Source organism: Salvia splendens, chromosome 14 (assembly GCF_004379255.2).
Source record: "Salvia splendens isolate huo1 chromosome 14, SspV2, whole genome shotgun sequence".
Lineage (NCBI taxonomy): Eukaryota > Viridiplantae > Streptophyta > Magnoliopsida > Lamiales > Lamiaceae > Salvia > Salvia splendens.
Window position 1 is genome coordinate 633215 of NC_056045.1, and position 22763 is coordinate 655977.

Below are 22763 nucleotides of genomic sequence, written 5' to 3' on the forward strand. Positions count from 1 at the left end.
AAAAATGTCTACACCTCCGATCAAATTCGGAATCCTCGGCTGCGCGAAGATCGCCCGTAAGCTCTCCCGCGCCATCGCCCTCTCCGGAAACGCCTCCATCTCCGCCATCGGCAGCCGATCGGCGGAGAAGGCCGCCGAATTCGCGCGGGAGAATGCCTTCCCGGCATCCGCCAGATCCTACGGCTCGTACGACGCCGTTTTAGACGATCCGGATGTGGACGCGGTGTACGTGCCGCTGCCGACGAGCCTGCACGTGCAGTGGGCCGTGCTGGCGGCACGGAAGGGGAAGCACGTGCTGCTGGAGAAGCCCGTCGCGCTCAGCGTGGCGGAGCTGGATGTGATACTGGCGGAGTGCGAATCGAGTGGGGTGCTGTTCATGGACGCTACCATGTGGATGCACCACCCTCGGACCCGCCGGATGAAGGACTTTCTCTCCGATTCTTCCTCCTTTGGGCAGCTCAAATCAGTACGTTTCATTTCTTGCATTTTTAGTTCATCAAAATATCGGTTTTGTGATACGATCATATCTTTTATGATCTTCCAATTATTTAGTTTTCCTTTATTCACCATATCTTTCTCATATTTGTTTAGATATTTATTTCTTGTTCAATAAGTTAGGTATTAGTATCTAGTATTATAAATAGGAGAGCTTGTTATCATTTTAATCAATCAATGAATATATTATTTTCCACAAACTTGTCTTGAGTATCTAGTATAATTATTGTTCCCTATTTGCTGCTGATCGGAGAACGTCTGTGACTCAGCAAATCCGTGAGCCTTCCTTCGAGCTTGTCGAAGGATTGATCACCCTATCCGTCCGAGAAGATAGATAGCCGGTCACGTTACGGAGGACGTCCGTAACAACTGGTGCTTTCATCCCGTGCTCATCCTCCGTCTTCGTTCATCCGTATCCCCCAAATTATTTCCCAGCCCCCGTCGAAAAAAAAGAAAAAAAAAAGAAAGAAAAACAATCAGCCGCAGCTCCACCACCACGGCCACACCTAATCCTCCATATTCTTTCATCCCGAAACTCATCATTATCTGTGAAAACGAAATCTAATGGAGTCCGAAGTGCCGGTGACTGAAACACTGCAATTGGGGCCGATGCGTCAGCGGAATATCGGCGAGATTGGAGGTAGGCCTCAATCGACGGACCCGATCACGCTAGGGTTTGAGCAATTGAACGCGCGCTTCGATAAGATGGATCGCCGGGTTGCAAACTTGGAACGACGTGCTGATTGGGACAAGCGGCATCGGCGTTACACCCAGCCTACGTACCGGCGGCCACAACACCACCAGTCGGACAGGTACACACCGTCGCCTCCATATCAGCCGGATAGACGCCGCCCATACCACCTCCACCAAACTCGTTATCAACTGCCCGAGCACTATCATCCCTTCGACTATGGACCGCCACCAACGTACAGGGGGTTCCCGCTTCGTCAATTTCTGCAGCTGCAGAACCAACCTTCTCGCCACCCACCCTGTTGGGACCCGCCGAGCGCTCGGGTGCCGATGGGTAACCTGGATTATGAAGAGACCGCATCCATATATTACCCTGATTATGATGGTGACTCTGATGGTTATGATGAGGACGCTGATGTCCACCGCGACCCATCTAGCAACTCACAACTAACTGTCATTGTTGTCTCGCCACCACCACCACAACGCTCGTCATCTTGCTTGAGCATAACAAGCCACTGCCGTTCAGCAGCGTCACTGGCCGCTATAGCTGTTGTCCCATCTTTGAATCTGCCCCCAATAGTCCCGTCTTGCAGCCCCGACGACGACAGCGGAGAGGAGAGCGGATTGATAGATGAACTGCCTCCACCAGCTATGATCTCTCCGTCGTGCAGCCCTGGAGAGGAAGAAACGTTGTTAGATGGCGACGAGGAGGTTGATTCCATTGAGGAAGTGAAGAACTTCGTCGCATCTCTCGATGCTGCTCTAATGACATCTCCCGATGTTGTTGGGAATTGTTTTAGTGAAAATGGTGGTGCTTATCTATGTGCATTAGTTGGAAATAAAGTTGCACCGTCCTTTCCAATACATTTGAAGGAGATTGCCTTTATCTATGGGGATTTGCATGTTATGGATGCTACATGTCTGAATCCTCGATCAACATCGCTCGACACCGATGCGAGGTTGATCCCTCCGCACAATGACACGTCATGTTTGAGCATTCTTGGAAGCGTGGACAAGCTTTTCGTTTTGGCATGGAATTTTGCCGACAACATTGGGTCTCCTTTGTTGATTTTTGACAAAGGAGAAGAAGGGGGTCGTTCAGCTGTTCGGTGTGTGTTTGATCCAGGAGGAGTTGTCTTGCCGAAGCTTCTGATTTCAACTCTCATTTTTGCTTCGTGGTCCCCACCTTGAGGACAAGGTGGATTTCAACCGTGGGGGAGTTGATACGATCATATCTTTTATGATCTTCCAATTATTTAGTTTTCCTTTATTCACCATATCTTTCTCATATTTGTTTAGATATTTATTTCTTGTTCAATAAGTTAGGTATTAGTATCTAGTATTATAAATAGGAGAGCTTGTTATCATTTTAATCAATCAATGAATATATTATTTTCCACAAACTTGTCTTGAGTATCTAGTATAATTATTGTTCCCTATTTGCTGCTGATCGGAGAACGTCTGTGACTCAGCAAATCCGTGAGCCTTCCTTCGAGCTTGTCGAAGGATTGATCACCCTATCCGTCCGAGAAGATAGATAGCCGGTCACGTTACGGAGGACGTCCGTAACATTTTGTTATTTTGGAATACTTATAAAAATACAAATTGACTGACCTTTTTTTCATTAGAGTATTGTTTTGAAGCTTAATTTTTACATGAATAGTCTTAATTCATAGCTATATTTTGGTAGGTTCGCAACTAAGAAGGATTTAAGTTGTGAATTATAGAAAAAATGTGGTTAATTTACTACTAGTATTATTTTGCAATATTAACATCTTTATCATTTTAACGGTAAATTTTAATGAAATGACGTCTTTTTATCCTCAATTTAGATAAAATTTGTGTAATTTATGATGAAATTCGCAGTGCTTCTAGCAATGTACGTTTCTAGACTTAGAGGCTAATCTTGGCTGTATTAGTAAATTAGAATTTAAAAATAAAGTCTAAAATAAGATCGTGACAGAGTTCCTACTTTTATTGATGTTTGTAACTTTTGTGTTTGGACTAAATTGCGAACTTACTTTTCAAATTTAAACAATCCAATTAGTTACGTTATTTAGAGGAACTTCTCATAATTTCAATATAGTTATCGAAATTTCAAAGTTGTGATGCTGCACTAGTTTTCGTGTCAAAATAGGGAGTGGATTATATTAACATGATATGCATAAAATTTTTTGAGGCATTATTGTGTTAGTTGAGAATTTGATTTTTTCTTCTTCATATTTTTCTACTCTTAGTCCACTTATTGCACTTATTTGTGGACTAATAAAATGCGTGCTATTAATTGATTCCGTATATCTTTTATTAGCACTCTATTATTTTTGTTTTGAACTGTTTCATTAATGCTGCTTTTTTCACTCGTTACTTTTAGCTCCGAGCATTCCTTTTCGTGTAAAAAATTTATATTCCAAACATAAATAAGGAGTACATTATTTTTCTATAGGTGGAGAGTAATTTTATATTTCCGGCGGGCAAGGATTTTCTAGAAAACAACATTCGTGTTAAGACGGATCTCGATGCCCTAGGCGTTCTTGGTGATGCAGGATGGTACTGCATCCGATCGATCTTGTGGGCCGCCGATTACGAGCTACCTAAATCCGTAACCGCTTCACCAGACGCGGTCCTAAACAACGCCGGCATCATCTTGTCTTGCAGTGCTAAACTGCAATGGCAAGATGGCAGGGTCGGGACCTTCCGTTGCTCGTTCCTAGGTGACCTAAACATGGATGTCACGATAACCGGAACAGAGGGCACTTTGTCCGTTCACGACTATGTTGCCCCATTTCAGGAGAAAAAGTCTAGTTTCACCACGGTCGTAAAATCGGGTGCGACGTTAGAAACCCGTGAGCATGTCGTTACGACGGAGCTTCCTCAGGAGGCTCTCATGGTGAGAGAGTTTTCAAGGTTGGTTGGGAGCATCAAATATGAAGGAGCCAAGCCGGAGAAAGAATGGCCAACTCTTAGTAGGAAGACTCAAGCTGTGGTGGATGCGGTGAAGGTGTCTATTGATAGAGATTATGAAATTGTTGACATTGTGTATTAGAATGGTTTAGGTTTGTTATTGATTCGTGTTTGTTGACATTGTGTATTAGAATGGTTTAGGTTTGTTATTGATTCGTGTTCGTGTTTGTGTCCGTGTTCATAATACATCGGATTATATGTGAGGTGTATTAAATAAAGTGACACATTGCTTGGATGGGTGAGGACAAAATCAGAGATAACATGTGTAGTATACTTTACTAAATTTTCCTTATCTTTATATTACCTCTATCTTTTAAAATTGAATCTTTTGAAATAACACAAGTTTTAATATCCATTTGATAAATTAAAAGAAAAAATAGTTGAAATATTATTAATGAAGAATAGATCTCGAGAAAAATATTTCTAAAAATAATAAAAAAAAGAAATTTAAAAGATAAACCAAAATAAAATATTTAATAGAAAGTATTATTATTAACAGAGGTAGTATTCTTTAGTAGTCGTAGCATAGAAAGTGCATAAATAAATTTCAAACAATAAAGTGAAAATTACAATTTTATTGATAATAAATTTGACAAGACTAAAAATTACAAATTATAATGAATACATTTTATTTATAAAAATTAATAAACAATACTTAAAGTTAAACCTTTTGATTTTTAAAATATCAATACTTAAAAGTGGACTTGAGCATTTAAATTGGAAGAGAGTGTATTAGATTATTCTTTTTTATAGTTACACATTCTTGGATGTGTTACTCTTTCTTTCAATGTGGGATAAAAGTCATTATTTATAAATATATGATAGATTGTCCATCATTCTTCGTCTATATTAATACTCTATCTTCTATTATGATAATTTAACAATAAATATTATTACATAAACTATTATTCATTAGTTTTTTATCATTAATGATTTGCTTATGTTTATGTAGGGGAGCGTTATTCTCCTTTTCACATCTTAGATCCTTTTTCCTTCTTAATATTACGCGTTAGATCTAAGGCATCAACGGATCAGATTGATTCTATAAAACTGGTTCCGTGTTGCATTATAGAAGGTGGTTGTATGCATTACAGGGTTATTATTGTCATTTGACGGAAAAGTAACTGCCACATTTTGTTATCTGCGAATAATGCACCACATGGTCACGAGTAATGCATATAATTGACTATATAATGCACAATATGTGAACTGCAATGCATACGAATAAGATGTACCATGTTATGATGTTTGGACACACGTTTCTTGTTTCCCCTAAGGGTTTAATAAGATTAGGGGCTAGGGTATAGTACGTAGACACGTATGTAATCTTCACATGGTAACGAGTAATGGATATAATTGACTATATAATGCACAATTTGTGAACTGCAATGCATACGAACAAGATGTGCTGTGTTATGATGTTTGAGACACGTTTCTTGTTTCCCCTAAGGGTTTAATAAGCTTAGGGGCTAGGGTATAGTACGTACGCATTAATAACAAATTATAAAACGATACGAATAATTCACCAAATTGTCACGAGTAATGGATGTTATTAACTATATAATGCACAATATGTGAACTGCAATGCATACGAATAAGATGTACCGTCTTATGATGTTTGACACACGTTTCTTGTTTCCCCTAAGGGTTTAATAAGCTTAGGGGCTAGGGTATAGTACGTAGACATTACTAACAAATTGTTGTTATTGGAATATACGTATGTGCATTATTTGGTTTAGGTAGTGCATTATGTAGCTGTTAATTGTCATTATCTCAGTATATTATGCATTATTAGAGGTATTGTGTATATGGGTTAATCAACGGATTGAAGATTACATACGTGCATTTAGTAATGTCTACGTACTATACCCTAGCCCCTAAGCTTATTAAACCCTTAGGGGAAACAAGAAACGTGTGTCAAACATCATAAGATGGTACATCTTATTCGTATGCATTGCAGTTCACATATTGTGCATTATATAGTTAATAACATCCATTACTCGTGACAATTTGGTGAATTATTCGTATCGTTTTATAATTTGTTATTAATGCGTACGTACTATACCCTAGCCCCTAAGCTTATTAAACCCTTAGGGGAAACAAGAAACGTGTGTCAAACATCATAACACAGCACATCTTGTTCGTATGCATTGCAGTTCACAAATTGTGCATTATATAGTCAATTATATCCATTACTCGTTACCATGTGAAGATTACATACGTGTCTACGTACTATACCCTAGCCCCTAAGCTTATTAAACCCTTAGGGGAAACAAGAAACGTGTGTCCAAACATCATAACATGGTACATCTTATTCGTATGCATTGCAGTTCACATATTGTGCATTATATAGTCAATTATATGCATTACTCGTGACCATGTGGTGCATTATTCGTAGCGGTTTCCAGCCATTATTAGATTACTATTGTACCCTCATAATGCACAAAATAGGACAAATAATGCAACACGTGATTAATTACCCAATGTTGATCTTGACCGTCCATTTCTCTAATCTAATGGCTGATATTAAGAAGGAAAAAGGAGGAAATATAGGAAAAGGAAATGAATACATCCATGTTTATGTATATGTTAACTAATAAATAATATTATACACATAAAAAGAATAATTCTTATACAAATTGTATAAACCTAACAATAATTATTATACAAATAAATATTTTCTATATACAAATCATATTTCTCAATATTTCTTTATTTTTATCAATCAAGAATATATTTGAATAATAATTTTGTTTATATATACATTATACAAAACATGAAAAAAGTAGAAGAAAAAGAAAGTTTTGTATCCCACATTGGAAAAAGATGAATGAATGCTCTAAACATATAGTTATAAAAGAAAATACTTCAACATATTTTGTCTCACATTGAAAGTGAAACATAAAACATTCAAGGATGTCTATATAAAAGAGAAACAACCAAGAATGGATTCATAAATTCGCAAGCCCATCAAATATATATGGGCTATTATTAATTTCTTGTATTCATTTATTTGTAAAAATTATTTTTAAATATAAAAATCAATTTTTATAAATGAAAAATAATTTTTTTAAATTTCGGTTTAACCGTTGAACCGACGGTTCCGGTTTCGCATTTCGTTGAACCTGAATCGGACCGTGTGAACCGCTGAACCTTCCGGCAGTTCAGAACCACCGCGCCGGTTCCGGTTTATGAATTGGTGTTTCCGAACCGGCGGTTAACCGCCGGTCTGGTTCAGTTTATGCATGACTAGACGTAGTTGTCCAATGAGATCGTAGGTATTTAAGCTCTTAGTGGGTATCTTGGATGTGATTTTAATTTTCTATTATATAGTATTATTGTTGTACTATCATTTCATCAAAATTTTACTTGCATGCATTGAGAAATGTTGTGATTTAGTTACTATTTTCATTAACTATTTTCTCAATACGATAATTGCATAAATAAATACTATTTCATTCGTCTGTAAAATTTTGTTCAGTTTTGCTATTTCGGTCCGTCCACGAAATGTTGCCCACTTTATTTTTTTTCTTCTTCCATTTTTGGTAAATGAACCTCACTTTCCACTAATTCATTACACTCATATTCTATTATAAAATTAATATATAAATATAGGACCTATATTCCATTAACCTTTTCTACTCATTTTTCTTAACATTTCTTAAAACTTATGCCGAATCAAACTTGAACAACATTTTGCAAACAGGGGGAGTACTACTAAATCGAATCGAATAACAATGGTCCAAAACTAACCCCATGTCCAAAAGAGTTGCAACATGTCACATTTTCACCAGTCTTCATTGCTTTTATTCCCACAAATCAACCTCATATTGTTATCCATAACTATCGTTGCAAATTGATAACCACTAAACAATTACACCAAAAATCATCAATTTGCCAAAAAATGGCCACCGATCCGCCGGCGCCGGCGCCGGTGCGCTTCGGCATCGTTGGCTGCGCCAACATAGCGCGCAAGGTGTCGCGCGCCATCCTCCACTCCCCCAACTCCACCATCGTAGCCGTGGGGAGCCGCTCCGCGGCCAAGGCCGCCGCCTTCGCCGCGGAAAACGGCTTCTACGACGCCGTGCTGGACGACCCCGACGTCGACGCCGTGTACATACCGCTGCCGACGAGCCTCCATCGCCTCTGGGCCGTGGCGGCGGCGCAGAGGGGGAAGCACGTGCTACTGGAGAAGCCGGTGGCGCTGAGCGCCGCCGAGCTGGATGAGATCCTGGCGGCGTGCGAGTCCAGTAGGGTGCAGTACATTGATGCTACCATGTGGATGCACCACCCTCGCACGGCCGAGATGGAGGCCTTTCTGGCCGATCAACGGCGCTTCGGCCGCCTCCAAGCGGTGAGATTTTTTGAGTCGAACTTTTAACTTATTATCTTGTACTAGTATTTCAAAATGGAGCGTTTTACTAACTAAGTGATCTGAGATCTAAACTATTTTTTAAATTGATTTATGTCAAAAATATTCAGATTGGGTTAAAAACATGAAAAGTACTATGTAAACAAAGTACTTTTATCCAATGATTTACTCAAATAAATCATCATATAGTTTAATTTTTTATGTATTTAAAAAAACGACCTTTTTGGAAATTGTTTTCTGTGTTTTTCTTCCTTAAATTGGGTTAAATTTATAAAAAGTTATACCCAATGATTACTCAAAATGACGCATCTTAGAATTATGAAGAATTATGGTTTTAGTAAATTTGGATGAAACTGAACTACAAAAATCTCAGTACCAAAATTCTTTACATACACCAAATGAAGGGATAGTTTTGTTGAATTTATTGAATTGTTCATTTAGTTTTTTCTAAAAAGTATCTGAATCATATTCTATCATTTGTTTTATCCAAAAAAACTAACTTCAAAGGTCAATTAAAATGAATCTGTAGTTAACTTAAGTAGTTGTATGAAGTTGCAAACTTTATTAGTCCAAATTGCAATAATTATATATAAATAATCATATTGCAATTGAGTCATATACTGTACCATATAATGCTTTTTCATGTGTATAATTTATAAAATTTCGATTCATTTAACAGATCCATAGCATTTTCTCGTACAATTGTGGTGGCCAAGATTTCCTCGAAAATGACATCCGTGTAAAGCCGGATCTCGACGCCCTAGGGGACGCCGGGTGGTATTGCATCCGGGCGAGTCTTTGGGCGGTCAACTATCGCCTCCCAAAGACCGTTACCGCTCTCAAAGATGCAGAGTTGAACGAAGCAGGGGAGATCTGATGATTCCGCGAATTTTTGATGTTAGTAAAAGCACGTAAAAATAAATTACGACACAGAGAATTTTACGTGGTTCGATTTACTGAGGTAAATCTACGTCCACGGGGAGAAATGGGGGCAGGTTTGTATTGCTTGATCTGCGAATTACAGCTTACAACACAGACTTGCTATATGATTATTTCTCTAGAGAGATTCTAACCCTTTTCTACCAGATCTAAGTTCTATTTATACATTGAACTAAGATCGTGGCTTACATCATCACTCTAGGTCGTGGAGGTCGTGTAGGTCATGGCCTAAGATCGTGGCCTGAGTTGACGCCACGTGGTAGTGGGTATGTTGGAAGTCGTGGAAATCCTGCATGGGTCCACTAACTCCTTGTTCGGTCGAAAACTGAGACCGAACTGCTTTGGTTGCCGATCTGAGAGTAGAGCTTGATGCCGACCTAATAGCAGAGCTTGATTGGTTGGCTTTTGCCGAGCTGTAGGCTGAGGCCGAACTCTTACTGAGACCGAACTGCTTTGGTTGCCGATCTGAGAGCTTGGTGCCGACTTGAGAGCAGAGCTTGATTGGTTGGCTTTTACCGAGCTGTAGGCTGAGGCCGAACTCTTTGGTAATGCCGAACTCATACTCTTCCTTGGGCTTTGGGCTGATGGGCCGTCACTGCTGTTGGGCTTGTTTAGTCCGTACCCCATCACTACCCCCCCCGAAAGACGAAGTGCTGTAGGCTGAGGCCGAACTCTTACTGAGACCGAACTGCTTTGGTTGCCGATCTGAGAGCTTGGTGCCGACTTGAGAGCAGAGCTTGATTGGTTGGCTTTTACCGAGCTGTAGGCTGAGGCCGAACTCTTTGGTAATGCCGAACTCATACTCTTCCTTGGGCTTTGGGCTGATGGGCCGTCACTGCTGTTGGGCTTGTTTAGTCCGTACCCCATCACTACCCCCCCCCGAAAGACGAAGTGAATCACTTCGGCGAAGCGAGTCACTTCGGCATTCTGGATAAAGGTACGGGGGAGGCTGACGTCAGGGGACGTGCCGTGCACGTGACTGCATTAAATGCGACAGTAAAATCCGGCCGTTGAATCCTGAAAAGGTGGGATTCGAAACGGTGTGACGATTTTGAAATCTTCGCCGAATCTGATAAATACCTCCCTTCTTCATCGTTTGAACACCTTTGCTATTGGCTTCTTCTGCACTCTCTATCTTTTGCGTGAAAGATTTTCTTCCGCTTTCAAAAATTTCCTCAGATTTTGCAAAGAGTAAGGACCATGTCTGCTTCTTCTTCGTCTGAGTCTGGTAGCGGTGGTGAAGGGGGTAAGGGGTCTTCTAGCCGGAAAGAATCCGGGGAGAAGACCGTAGAGTATTTTCACAGTATCTTGAGTAAGGATACTGTGATATCCCTTCACGAAAAATACTCTTTTCCTGGGGGGAAGGTTGCGATTCCTGACGACCTTTATAGGGCGGACTCGCCGCCGGAAGGTTACGCCACCGTCTACGAAGCCAGCTTAGAATGCGGGCTTCGTTTCCCCCTTCCCCTTGCCTTTGTAGAGTTGCTAGATTTTTTTCAACTCCCTTTAGGTCAGGTGACTCCGAACTCTTGGAGGCACTTATCGGCTTTTGCTGCCGAACTGCGTAGGCTAGATAAGGATCTGTCTCTGAGGGCAATCCTTAATTTTTTCCAGTTTAAAAGGAAGGGATCTTGGTTTTACTTGGTTCCTTTACAGCCTTTTAGGGCCTTTTGTAAAACCAAATGGCCGAAATGGCAAAATCGCTTCTTTTTTTATAATAGGACTGCGGCTCCTAGTTTTCCCTGGAGAGGGCCGAAGTCCGTTATCCGTCATCCTCGGCCTGAACCGTTGGACGAGCTCGATGGCGAGCTCAACAAGATTCCCATAGTTAGGAAACAATACACGGAGTCTGAGCTCGTCAAGGGCGACGTCGTGTTCGACATCTCGTCTTCGGACGAAGAGGCCGAGGGTGAGGATTTCTCTTTATCTTTATGCTCTACTGCTTTAACGAAGAAAACTAACCTTGCTTTCTTGCTTTTTGGCAGTGTACATGCTGAACAAGGCTACCCGAAAATCTTCGGAGTCCAAGGAGCCGGAGAGAGAGAAGGCTACCAGCTCGGCGCCTGAGGCCGAGAAGAATCCGAAGAGGCAAAAGACTTCTTCGGGTCTAAAGAAGCCGGAGTCGACTTCGGCAAGTAGGAAGGGGAAGACCCAGAAGCCCCCGAGAGCGCCAGAGAAAGACGTGGTCTTGGCGCCTCCTTCGGAGCATATCTGTGAGCCATTTTTATGGCCCACGGACTTCGCCGAGGTGAATTGTCTTCTTGATTCTTTGGCTTGGCTTCTGTCCTGTATTTTTGGTGCCCTCTGTTGACTTTTTTCCTTATCCATTTTCAGAGGAACGATATGCTCTCCAAGCTCGTCGCCGTCGAGCTCTCCAAAGCGTCCAACGACTATGCTGAGATGCAGAGGAAGTTGGCGGCTGCTTGTCACCGGGCCGAGCAGGCTGAGGCAAACTTTGAGAAAGCCAGAGCTGCTAGGATTTCGGCCCAGGATGAAGCTCAGTTTGCCAAAAACCAGCTCGTCATCCAGCGAGAGCAGTCGAAACGGAGTGATGCTGCCGCCGTGGTTGCCCAAGGAGAGGGTCTCCGTGTATACACGGAGAAACTCTTTTTGAGCAGCCAGTTCTCGGCCTTTGTCGGTAGTCTGGTAAGGCTAATTGCCGATAAGGGCGAGCAGGGGGCCGACGTCGTGCTGCCTCTGTACAGCCGAGAGATAGCAGCTCGGCTTCAGAATCTGCCGCTCCTTGAGGAGCTCGCTTCATCCTCGGCCCTGCTTTCTGCAGACCGAGTCCGGAGTTGTCGAGCTGATCGGGACGAGAACCTGGAGGCTATCTTTGCTTCTGTGGGACCCGTTTCACCCGCTTCGACTTACAACGGAGAGGGTGAGGCCGAGCCGCTGGAGCTGGAGGCCGAAGTCGAGCGGGTCGGGCATCCGGAGAAGGAGGCCGATCAGGAGGCGGAGGCGAGGCCGGCAGGAGGCGAGGCCGAGGCTGAGGTAGCCCAGGAGAAAGAAGCTGTACCAGACCGAGGAGCCGGAGACGAAGCTGGCGGAGTATGATTTCGTCTCCCTTCTCTTAGTCTAGTTTCTTCCTTGTAAAATGGCCTTGAAGCCCTAGTGTAAAAAAATTTTCCTTGTGAATGAAAAATTCTCTACACTTGTCTTCGTATAGCTTTTCGTACTCGCCTTTATTCCTGTTGTATTTTACTATCTGCTCGGTACAGCTGCCGAACTAATATAGCTGCTTTGTACCCAAGGAGATGGAGATACTTCACTGGAAACGGCTGTACTCTTCGGCTTTGGACGAAGCTGAGAGAAGAGCTATAGCCGATCAGACGAAGAATGACGAGCTTCTGGCTCGTTTAGTGAAGCTGGATGCCGATAATAAGGACTTAGAGTCCGATAAGAATGATCTGGAGGCCGAGCTGAATACGACCATTGCTGAGAGGACTGCGTACGAGGATTACATCCGTGTGCGCGGGGGAATGACCATATCAGATGTTCAGAGTCGAGTTGACGAACTGTGGGAGGAATATAATGTACTCCGGAGGAACAATGCGCTGGAGAGCTCGGCTTGCCAACAAGTCGTGACATCATTGCGGCGCTGGGTCTCTCGGTACGACATAGTTCTTGCCCGGCGTCCCTCAATTGAGAGATTCCTCCGGCATTTCCCGCCAACAGATGCTAGTACTCCAGCTCAAACCTCTGATTCACTTGCTCAAAACCCTACTCCAAGTCAGCAACGAACTCAGGGACAACCGGAGACGTCAAGTCGAGGACGGACTGAAGTTCGCAGAGGAGCTGTGGTTATGAGTGAGCAAGATCGGCAAATGCTTCGTGAAGAGACTCTTCGCCGCCGAGGTGCTAGGGCTTCCCGGGCTCAGAGAAGAGGTGGCAGGTCGATTAGAGCATCTCGTCGACCTGCTTATTCTGCAGCTGCTTGGAACGCCCGAACTCAGCTTCACGAGGATTTTGTGAATAGATGGCTCAACTTTAGCAACCCTGGACAGTAGAATAGTCCTTTGTAATAGCGTAACGCCATCTTGTAGGGTAGCGGAGTTGTGTGCCGAACAAGATTTGAAAATGAAATTTTGTTTTTGTTTTCGCTTCTAACACTGTATTTACAGCTTAGCGAAAAAATTTCATCGTACTTGTCCTCGGTCTTATGAAGTAGACTTCTTTGACCGGACTTGTCTTTGGTCTGATGAAATAAACATCTTTGACCGGACTCGTCTTTGGTCTGATGAAATAAACATCTTTGACCGGACTCGTCTTTGGTCTGATGAAATAAACATCTTTGACCGGACTCGTCTTTGGTCTGATGAAATAAACATCTTTGACCGGACTCGTCTTTGGTCTGATGAAATAAACATCTTTGACCGGACTCGTCTTTGGTCTGATGAAATAAACATCTTTGACCGGACTCGTCTTTGGTCTGATGAAATAAACATCTTTGACCGGACTCGTCTTTTGTTCTAATTTGGCGATTTTTGTCGCCGGGATTGAACTTTCCCTTGTCCTAATTCGGCGAGTTTTATCGCGTGGATCGGACTTTCCCAGTTCACCGAAGTGGTCTTATGCAGTAAACCTCTTTGACTAGACATGGTCGTCCTCGGTCTTATGAGGTAAACTTCTTTGACCGAACTTGGTCGTCCTAATTCGGCGAGGTTTATCGCGTGGATCGGACTTTCCCTTGTCCTAATTCAGGCAAGTTTTATCGCGAGAATCGGACTTTCGTTGCAGTTCGTTTCAGACGAAGTGCTTGATTTTTAAGCCGAATTGTGGTCTTGTATCCTCTTTAGAAGCTTGGACTTCACAATCGTTGGCTTATTGCAGCTCGTTTCAGACGAACTGCTTGTTTAAGCTGAATTGTGGTCTTGTATCTTCTGTAGAAGCTTTGACTCACAATCGTTGGCTTGTTGCAGCTCGTTTCAGACGAACTGCTTGTTTAAGCTGAATTGTGGTCTTGTATCTTCTGTAGAAGCTTTGACGCACAATCGTTGGCTTGTATGTTCTAAAAAGGGGATCAGCCTTTGAAGAACGAGATACCTCAGTTTTATTTGTAAGAGACGACACTCACATAGACAGACACAACGCACGTAGAGACAAGAACAAGTAAAAAACAAAGAAAACACATAAGACTGACTGACCGGACTGTCTCTTACAAATGGAACTTTTTGAGGTTGGAAACGTACCATGTTCGGGGTACTTGTGCTCTTGACACGTGAGTCAATTTGTAAGACCCTTTGCCGAGGACTTCTGACACCCGATATGGACCTTCCCATGTGGGTTCGAGTTCGCCCAGCTTTTCTGCTCGGCTTACTTCGTTGTTTCTCAAGACGAGATCTCCCACTTGAAATTGCAGCTTTTTCACCCTTTGGTTATAATACCGGGCTACTTGCTCCTCGTACTCGGCTGCTTTTATGCAGGCCAATTCTCTTTTTTCTTCAGCAAGATCTAGTTCGGCTCTTAGTCCGTCCTCATTCAGTTCTGCTGAGAAATTAAGAGCTCGGGGACTGGCTATGCCGATCTCAACCGGAATCACGGCTTCAGTGCTGTACACCATCGAGTTCGGCTTCAGTGCCGGTGTGACTTTGGTCATTTCGCTTGCCTTTGACTCCGGCAGCAGTGATTGTTGTGCTTGATGGTGCCGATCTGACTGCTCGGCACTTTTAAGCGCAATCTACGAACACACTTGCTCTTTTTCGATCACCTCGGATGACCGCTATCCCTCCTTTAGTGGAGAAGGTGTTCGGCGAGGACGCCTCTGATCGCTATGACCGGGCTTCTTTTTGTCTTCTCAAGATGAGCTGTCTAAAGACCGTTTTCGACGGTCTGCCTCATCGGCACGAGAAAACTGGTCCGCAATGTCCCACATCTCTTGAGCTGTTTGCGGACTGCATTCCACGAGCTTTCTGTAGAGAGCTCCGGGCAGGATTCCATTTTGGAATGCCGAAATGACAAGTAGATCATTGAGATTATCTACTTGTAGGCACTCCTCATGGAATCTCGTCAGGAAGTCGCTGATCTTTTCGTCGCGACCTTGACGTATAGAAAGCAGCTGAGCCGAAGTATTCCGGGCTTCCGCTTTCTGAAAGAACCTCCTGTGGAAAGCATCCATCAGATCTCGGTAGGATCTAATGCTGCCTTGAGGAAGGCTGTCGAACCACCTTCTGGCGTTCCCGATGAGCAGCTCGGGGAACAGCTTGCACATATGGACCTCATTGAGACCTTGGTTCGCCATATTATACTGATAGCGTCCCAGGAAGTCATGAGGATCCACGAGTCCGTCATAGGTTATCGACGGAGTTCGGTAGTTCTGTGGAAGGGGAGTTCGGGTGATATCGTCCGAGAACGGAGTCTTCAATGCTCCGTACATGGCGAACCCGACATCTCTTCGGTATGGAGGAGATGGAGATCTCCTGTGATTCCGGTACCGAGGAGGAACAGGAATGTGTCGGGGTTGAGGATTCTTCTTCCTGGAAGACACGGTACTACTGCGGTAGTGACTTTCATGTCTGGACGAGGAAGGAGAATCTACCGTTTTCGTCTTCGTCTGTTGGCTCTTTTGCAGGAAGGCTAAGAACTCATCCTGCTTCTCAGCCAAGAACAGCTTGACAGCCTCATTCAAATCAGGCTGCTGGGAAGACTCAGTGGGACGATTTTTGGAGCGGCTTGTTCCTTCGCCATGAGAACTGGTGGTGGATTTATCCCTAGGCTGTTTTCCAGACCTATGGGATGGATTGGCTTCCTCCTGGTTCTCACGGGCAGGAATACGGGTACTCTGCGATCTGGTATGCATTTTTTGGGTGGAAAAAATGGATCAAAAATTCGCTTTATCACAAATTTGGTTCTCTGTTTCCCACAGACGGCGCCAGTGATGATTCCGCGAATTTTTGATGTTAGTAAAAGCACGTAAAAATAAATTACGACACAGAGAATTTTACGTGGTTCGATTTACTGAGGTAAATCTACGTCCACGGGGAGAAATGGGGGCAGGTTTGTATTGCTTGATCTGCGAATTACAGCTTACAACACAGACTTGCTATATGATTATTTCTCTAGAGAGATTCTAACCCTTTTCTACCAGATCTAAGTTCTATTTATACATTGAACTAAGATCGTGGCTTACATCATCACTCTAGGTCGTGGAGGTCGTGTAGGTCATGGCCTAAGATCGTGGCCTGAGTTGACGCCACGTGGTAGTGGGTATGTTGGAAGTCGTGGAAATCCTGCATGGGTCCACTAACTCCTTGTTCGGTCGAAAACTGAGACCGAACTGCTTTGGTTGCCGATCTGAGAGTAGAGCTTGATGCCGACCTAATAGCAGAGCTTGATTGGTTGGCTTTTGCCGAGCTGTAGGCTGAGGCCGAACTCTTACTGAGACCGAACTGCTTTGGTTGCCGATCTGAGAGCTTGGTGCCGACTTGAGAGCAGAGCTTGATTGGTTGGCTTTTACCGAGCTGTAGGCTGAGGCCGAACTCTTTGGTAATGCCGAACTCATACTCTTCCTTGGGCTTTGGGCTGATGGGCCGTCACTGCTGTTGGGCTTGTTTAGTCCGTACCCCATCAAGATCCTATCTTGTGGCGCGTCCCTGCTCTTCCCTGATGGTGAGGTGGCGACCTTTTATTGCTTGTTCCTAAGCAACTTGACCATGTAGATGAGCGTTCTCGGTGTCAATGGATTCTTCCGTCTCCACGACTTTATAATACCAATTCACAAGAACGTTGGACCGTTCAATGTCACTTCCAACACTAAATTCACCCATCTATCGTTAGGGATCGAGCCCGAGCCAACAGAGCAAGTTGCTCGGGCGGACCTACCTCAAGAAGCCCTAATGGTGAAGGAGTTTGCCTCTTTGGTGACCAAGATTCGAGACCATGGGTCGGAATCGGAGAAGAAGTGGTCTACTATAAGTAGGAAGACTCAGCTAATCGTCGACGCCGTGAAGGCGTCGATCGACAAGGGCTACGTGGCAGTTGAGATTGTGGAGTAGCTCGTGCATCTTGAGGAATATTACATACTATGTTTGAGGTTGTTTTTAGTAAAATAATCATGTTTGGAACTAATATTGCAGATTATATAATGCATGAATATTTGGTTTGTTTTGTCTCATATAGTATTTTTGCTCAACACCAAACTAATTAGTCGTAAATTTGAAACCATGCTACATAGTACTTTTATTTATTTGCTTGTTTAATCGGAGTAGTAAATTAATTAGAGATATGTAACCTGATTTCAGTATACCGATCCAATCCAATTTGATGTTAGTACTGAATTTGAAGCCCAACAAAACAAAATAATGTGAATATATATAATATATATTGGCCCATTAACCATGTAGTTAATAATTTTATGACGATATCCTCCAATGTCTCTACAATTACATCAAGATAAACAGCTCATTTTGGTAAAATATAGTAGTACGGAGTACAACATTAATTTCAAATCATAATATATATACTTCTGTATTTTCCCCTTAAAATATAAGTGAAACAATAATTCATATTTTGTTGTCGGCCCTTCTATTTTATAACCACAAAAGTATATCACTTCAAAATTATAAGACATGTACATATATTTCTATATTTTTTCTAGTATATAAAGTCAACAATAAATAATAAGCTTTGTAGTCTTGGAGAGCTTAATAGCTGGAAAGTCCTGTCACATTTTCGTTTATTATTTAAATAAAAGGATGAAAATCTTTTAAGAAAAAAGAACAATAAAATTCAATAATAAACACCAAAAAGTAGTTGTACAACTCAAGGCTAATTTTTCTAGGGTTAATCACCCATTCATGTGCAAAAGGACCATTAATTTTCGAGACCCTTTTGAGTTGTAATATTTAAGCAAGTGATTTAGGTGGCCGAGCTTAGCAAAATTGTCAACGATTATATGCCTAACTAAATCTTGATTAACTCGTTCAAGAAAACAAACATTCATATTTGGATCTTAAATAATCGACTTTGGAAAGTAGTCTATAATCAGACGTAACATAATTAACAAATCGCGTGCACAAATAGAAGTAGAACCATAAAGGAAGTTATCTCACACGCACACATATATGTACTTTAATAGGAGTACAAAGTTTCATTTATTTATTAATTTTTCTTAGAAACAAGGACAGTAATAAAAACAAATAAAAGTAACACCTATTTGTTTTGGGCTCCAATACGCTTATATGTAAAATGTAGTAGTATTTTATAGGTTTTCGTTAAATTAACACCTCTTAAGGTGACATTATACAACCATTTCTAGTCAATCATTTGTACAATTGGACGAATAATCAGCCATCATGTGGCAATCATAAAAAACGTTCAAGGGTAAATTTTCTCCGTCTACAATATCCAATACGCTAGACTGCAATTTTTCCCGTCTGCATTATCCAATACGCTACACTGCAATCTATAGATTGCAGTGTAGCGTTTATACTATTGCAGTGTAGCGTTTATAATATTGCAGGCTACGTGGTGTCACAATGTCACATTAAAAGGTGTTGTCATTTTAACGCACCTCATATTTTATATATATATACATTATGGTTTATTTATTTTCTTTGTTATAGCTTAATTTACATTTAATATGTACGTACAAATGTATATAAATTTTGAGATTCTAAATAATAATATTGCTGAATCTTGGGTACAATAATTAACAATTGTTTATTTGTTTATATTGGAATCGTCAATTCGTGTGGAATTGAGATTTGCGCGTATTTTTTTGCTCAAATTTATGAATTCTGGAAAAAGAGTTACCAATTGTACTAGAAATTAATTGATCTTTAAGAGCTCTTGTAAGTTATTTTTCTACCATCATTTTATCCAAATTTTTGTAATGAAGTAGATTTATATTGTTATCCCGCCTTTTTGCTCACAATGCTAGCTAATAATATTTGAGACATAAAAGGCCTAGCTAGCTACGTACCTAGAAATGCATGATTCAACTTATGCAACATTATTAGTAACCTTCATTAATCTTGAGATTGCCTCGATGCTATATATGATGTATCCATCGGTTAATTAAAAATAAAAACTTTATTGGGTTTTGAATATCTCAATTATAGAGATGTCCACCTTTATAGTCCTTTTTTGATGTTACAATATCATGGAAGAAATCTCCCAAAACGATCTTTAATCTACCCGAGGCAAGAGAGCTTAGCGTGCGTTTGAGATAATTTTCATTTTAATATATAGAGGAGAGAAATTGTCGGAATATTCATAGATTTCATACATAGTAAAATAGATCAGTTTATATATTGAATGAGTCATTCAATCTTTCACTATGGGTTTCAGATGAAATTTCAATAATATTCGATTTATCTCTCAGTGATATAGTATTAGATACACTTCAATTAATGAGAGAGTACACAGCTTTCGTAAAATCTAACATAGATTAAACTTAAATGCGACTCGATATAAATCTCAATTTCCTTATTTTTTCTGAGATACATGATTCGAATAAGTTCTATCAAGTTACATCTATCAAGAAGAATTAGAGTAAGCAATATCCTCCAACCTAATAGAAACATCGATTGTCCAAACATCGCATGTAATATATACAAAACTAATTCCTAGTGTCGAACGTTGAACCAACACATAGTTATTATTAGATAACATGGAGTATATTCTAAGATCATTTCATATCATTTAATCTAGAATGAACTAAAAAGATCTAAAAATGAACTACTTATGAAACGAAAGGTAAAAAAATGAACTAAAAATGAACTTTGTGTTATCTAACAATATTCTAAAACAAACTAAAAATGAATTATTTGACGGTTCAGCACTGATTATAATCCAATAAAATGGTTATACATAAATGATAACACAATTAAAATACATGAATGCTCAAATCACTAATATGTACTTATATACTCTACGTGTAATCATCTTCGTGCATCCATCGAAACTACATGGCTATACTTTTTATAAAAGTTATTATAATTATTGAATTTATGTTTCTTTTGGATCACCATGGAATATTGAAATGTGATCCAGTTCCTAGGTGTCCAAATTAATCAAGCCCTTTCAATATGTAATTTTCTTTTGCACTTTCTTCTATTTTCTCCCAAGAAATTGAGCTCTGTATTCAAGAATTCCCATCTATTTAAACACCATTGTTGCAACCTTCATTTCCACCAATCTCACACCTCACCTAAGACCTCTCTATCTCTCTCTCTCTCACACACACATACACAGTCATGGGATTGTCGAACACTTATGAAGACACAAACATGTTGGGTTTTTCCCTGCCAGCAATTCTTGAAATAAATAAATATTGTGACATAAATTTGATTCTGTTTTATATGTTTGCAACTTTCCTGATTTGTGGGCTCATCAACTGGGCCTTTTCATCCGGTGGTCCCGCATGGAAAAACGGCCGCAATAAAATGGGCCGGACCCCAATCCCCGGGCCCATTGGGCTTCCCATTTTCGGTAGCCTATTCAGCTTGAGCCGCGGCTTGGCTCACCGCAAGCTAGCCCGCATGGCTTCGAGCAACGCCGCGAGGAGGCTCATGGCCTTCAGCTTGGGCTCCACTCCCGCCGTAGTCACCGCCGACCCATGCATCGCGCGTGAGATCCTGGCCAGCCCGCACTTCGCCAGCCGCCCGATCAAGGAGTCGGCTAAGCATCTGATGTTCAGCCGAGCCATCGGGTTCGCCCCAGATGGGCCCCATTGGCGGATGCTGAGGAGTGTCGCCTCAACCCACCTCTTTGCGCCCAGGCGCATACTGGCCCACCAGGGGGGCCGCCAGCTAGAGTGCTCAGCCATGCTTAGCGCAGTAGCTGGCGAGCAATCCCTGAAGGGACATGTGCAGCTCAGGAAGCACCTGCAGGCCATGTCCCTAAACACGATCACAGATATCGTGTTTGGGAAAAGGTATGACGTGGTGGAGCATGATGACGAAGCCCTAGAACTGAATGAGCTAGTAAGAGAGGGATTTGAGCTCTTGGGAGCTTTCAATTGGTCCGATCATCTCCCGTGGCTCAAGTATTTCTACGAGCCGTCCCGTGTTCGAGAGCGGTGCGTGGCTCTAGTGCCTCGAGTTGAGAGACTCGTTAAGAAGATTATCAAGGAACATTGCGATAGAGATGGTAGTACTGAAAAAACACGCGAAGAATATGACTTCGTCGACGTGTTACTATCTCTCTATGGAGAAGAGAAACTTGACGAGGATGATATGGTGGCTGTGTTGTGGGTAATTAGCTATTTCTCTCTCTCTCTCTCTCATTTGCATCCAATTTTCATGGAAAACACATTTGATATTTTTTCTTGATCAACTAAAATTGCATGCATGAATGAAATCACCACTATTACATCACACATTCACATGTACTAAAGTTTTATTTGAAAAATAAAAAATGGTTTATTTAGGGTTCATTATGTCTAATTATTTTGATTTTTTAATCCTCAATTTTAGTTGATAACTGATTAATAAGGTTGATTGTTGGATTATTAGACTTTTATAATTGTGTAATTTCATTTTATTAGTTAGTCAAGGCTAACAATGCTCCATCACCTTATAATTACATTTTTTTCTTAAAATAACCACTATTAAATTTTATTTTTTTTGTGATAGGAAATGATATTTCGAGGCACCGACACAACAGCCCTTCTAATAGAATGGGTCATGGCTGAATTAATCCTAAACCCTAAAATCCAATCAAATATCCACAAAGAACTCCAAACCCTAGTGCCAAACACCTCATCATCTCACGTCATCATCGCGGACACCGACATTGCCAGGTCACCCTACCTGGAGGCGGTAGTGAAGGAGGCGCTCCGGCGCCACCCGCCAGGGCCCCTCCTTTCGTGGGCCCGCCTCTCAACGACAGATTTCCCCCTCAGCAACGGCATGGTGATACCGGCCTACACGACCGCAATGGTGAACATGTGGGCCATAGCTCACGATCCGATGATCTGGGGCGACAATACCTTCGAGTTTAGGCCGGAGAGGTTTCTGGCCTCGGACGGTGGGACCGGTGTTGATGTTAGGGGTGGTGATTTGAGGCTGGCTCCATTCGGGGCAGGCCGCCGGGTCTGTCCCGGACGGAAATTAGGGTTAGCCAGTGTTTCTATGTGTGTGGCTGAGTTGGTGATGAAGTTTGAATGGATTGAAGACAAAAGCAAGCCTGTTGATTTGAGTGAGGAGTTGAAGCTTTCTTGTGAGATGAAGAAGCCTCTCTCGGCTATTGTGATTCCAAGGGTTAATTGAGGGTTTTATTTGTTGTCTAGGGCTTCTTTCTATCTATTTATAATTAAATAATATATAATGTGGTGTGAATATAAATAAGGTTGTATTAGGTC

At 41.7% G+C, this 22763-nt stretch overlaps 4 protein-coding genes across 4 annotated transcripts; all 4 read left to right on the top strand.

Annotated features, from left to right (window-relative positions):
* The first annotated feature begins 4 nt into the window (after nucleotides 1–4).
* LOC121764785 (uncharacterized oxidoreductase At4g09670-like) lies at nucleotides 5–4315 on the top strand. The gene is made up of 2 exons (XM_042160809.1): nucleotides 5–466; nucleotides 3629–4315. Exons 1-2 carry the CDS (start codon nucleotides 5–7, stop codon nucleotides 4226–4228), a joined length of 1062 nt encoding a protein of 353 aa, XP_042016743.1. The 3' UTR covers nucleotides 4229–4315.
* Nucleotides 4316–7785: 3470 nt separating this feature from the next.
* LOC121763955 (uncharacterized oxidoreductase At4g09670-like) lies at nucleotides 7786–9502 on the top strand. The gene is made up of 2 exons (XM_042160046.1): nucleotides 7786–8500; nucleotides 9198–9502. Exons 1-2 carry the CDS (start codon nucleotides 8051–8053, stop codon nucleotides 9393–9395), a joined length of 648 nt encoding a protein of 215 aa, XP_042015980.1. The 5' UTR covers nucleotides 7786–8050; the 3' UTR covers nucleotides 9396–9502.
* A 7613-nt stretch (nucleotides 9503–17115) lies between these two features.
* On the top strand, nucleotides 17116–17451 carry LOC121765580 (uncharacterized oxidoreductase At4g09670-like). The gene has a single exon (XM_042161778.1). The coding sequence runs from the start codon at nucleotides 17116–17118 to the stop codon at nucleotides 17449–17451; it is 336 nt and encodes a 111-aa protein (XP_042017712.1).
* Nucleotides 17452–20655: 3204 nt separating this feature from the next.
* On the top strand, nucleotides 20656–22671 carry LOC121765581 (cytochrome P450 78A7-like). The gene is made up of 2 exons (XM_042161780.1): nucleotides 20656–21654; nucleotides 22036–22671. The coding sequence occupies exons 1-2, from the start codon at nucleotides 20656–20658 to the stop codon at nucleotides 22669–22671; spliced, it is 1635 nt and encodes a 544-aa protein (XP_042017714.1).
* Nucleotides 22672–22763: the final 92 nt, after the last annotated feature.

What these genes read in the sequence shown, in the direction of transcription:
- LOC121763955 (XM_042160046.1), top strand. Translation starts at nt 8,051, where the DNA reads ATGGCCACCGATCCGCCGGCGCCGGCGCCGGTGCGCTTCGGCATCGTT. An exon ending in GCTTCGGCCGCCTCCAAGCG is followed by an intron (nt 8,501 to 9,197) that starts GTGAGATTTTTT and finishes TTCATTTAACAG; the next exon opens with ATCCATAGCATTTTCTCGTA.
- LOC121764785 (XM_042160809.1), top strand. Translation starts at nt 5, where the DNA reads ATGTCTACACCTCCGATCAAATTCGGAATCCTCGGCTGCGCGAAGATC. An exon ending in CCTTTGGGCAGCTCAAATCA is followed by an intron (nt 467 to 3,628) that starts GTACGTTTCATT and finishes ATTTTTCTATAG; the next exon opens with GTGGAGAGTAATTTTATATT.
- LOC121765580 (XM_042161778.1), top strand. Translation starts at nt 17,116, where the DNA reads ATGAGCGTTCTCGGTGTCAATGGATTCTTCCGTCTCCACGACTTTATA.
- LOC121765581 (XM_042161780.1), top strand. Translation starts at nt 20,656, where the DNA reads ATGGGATTGTCGAACACTTATGAAGACACAAACATGTTGGGTTTTTCC. An exon ending in ATATGGTGGCTGTGTTGTGG is followed by an intron (nt 21,655 to 22,035) that starts GTAATTAGCTAT and finishes TTTTTGTGATAG; the next exon opens with GAAATGATATTTCGAGGCAC.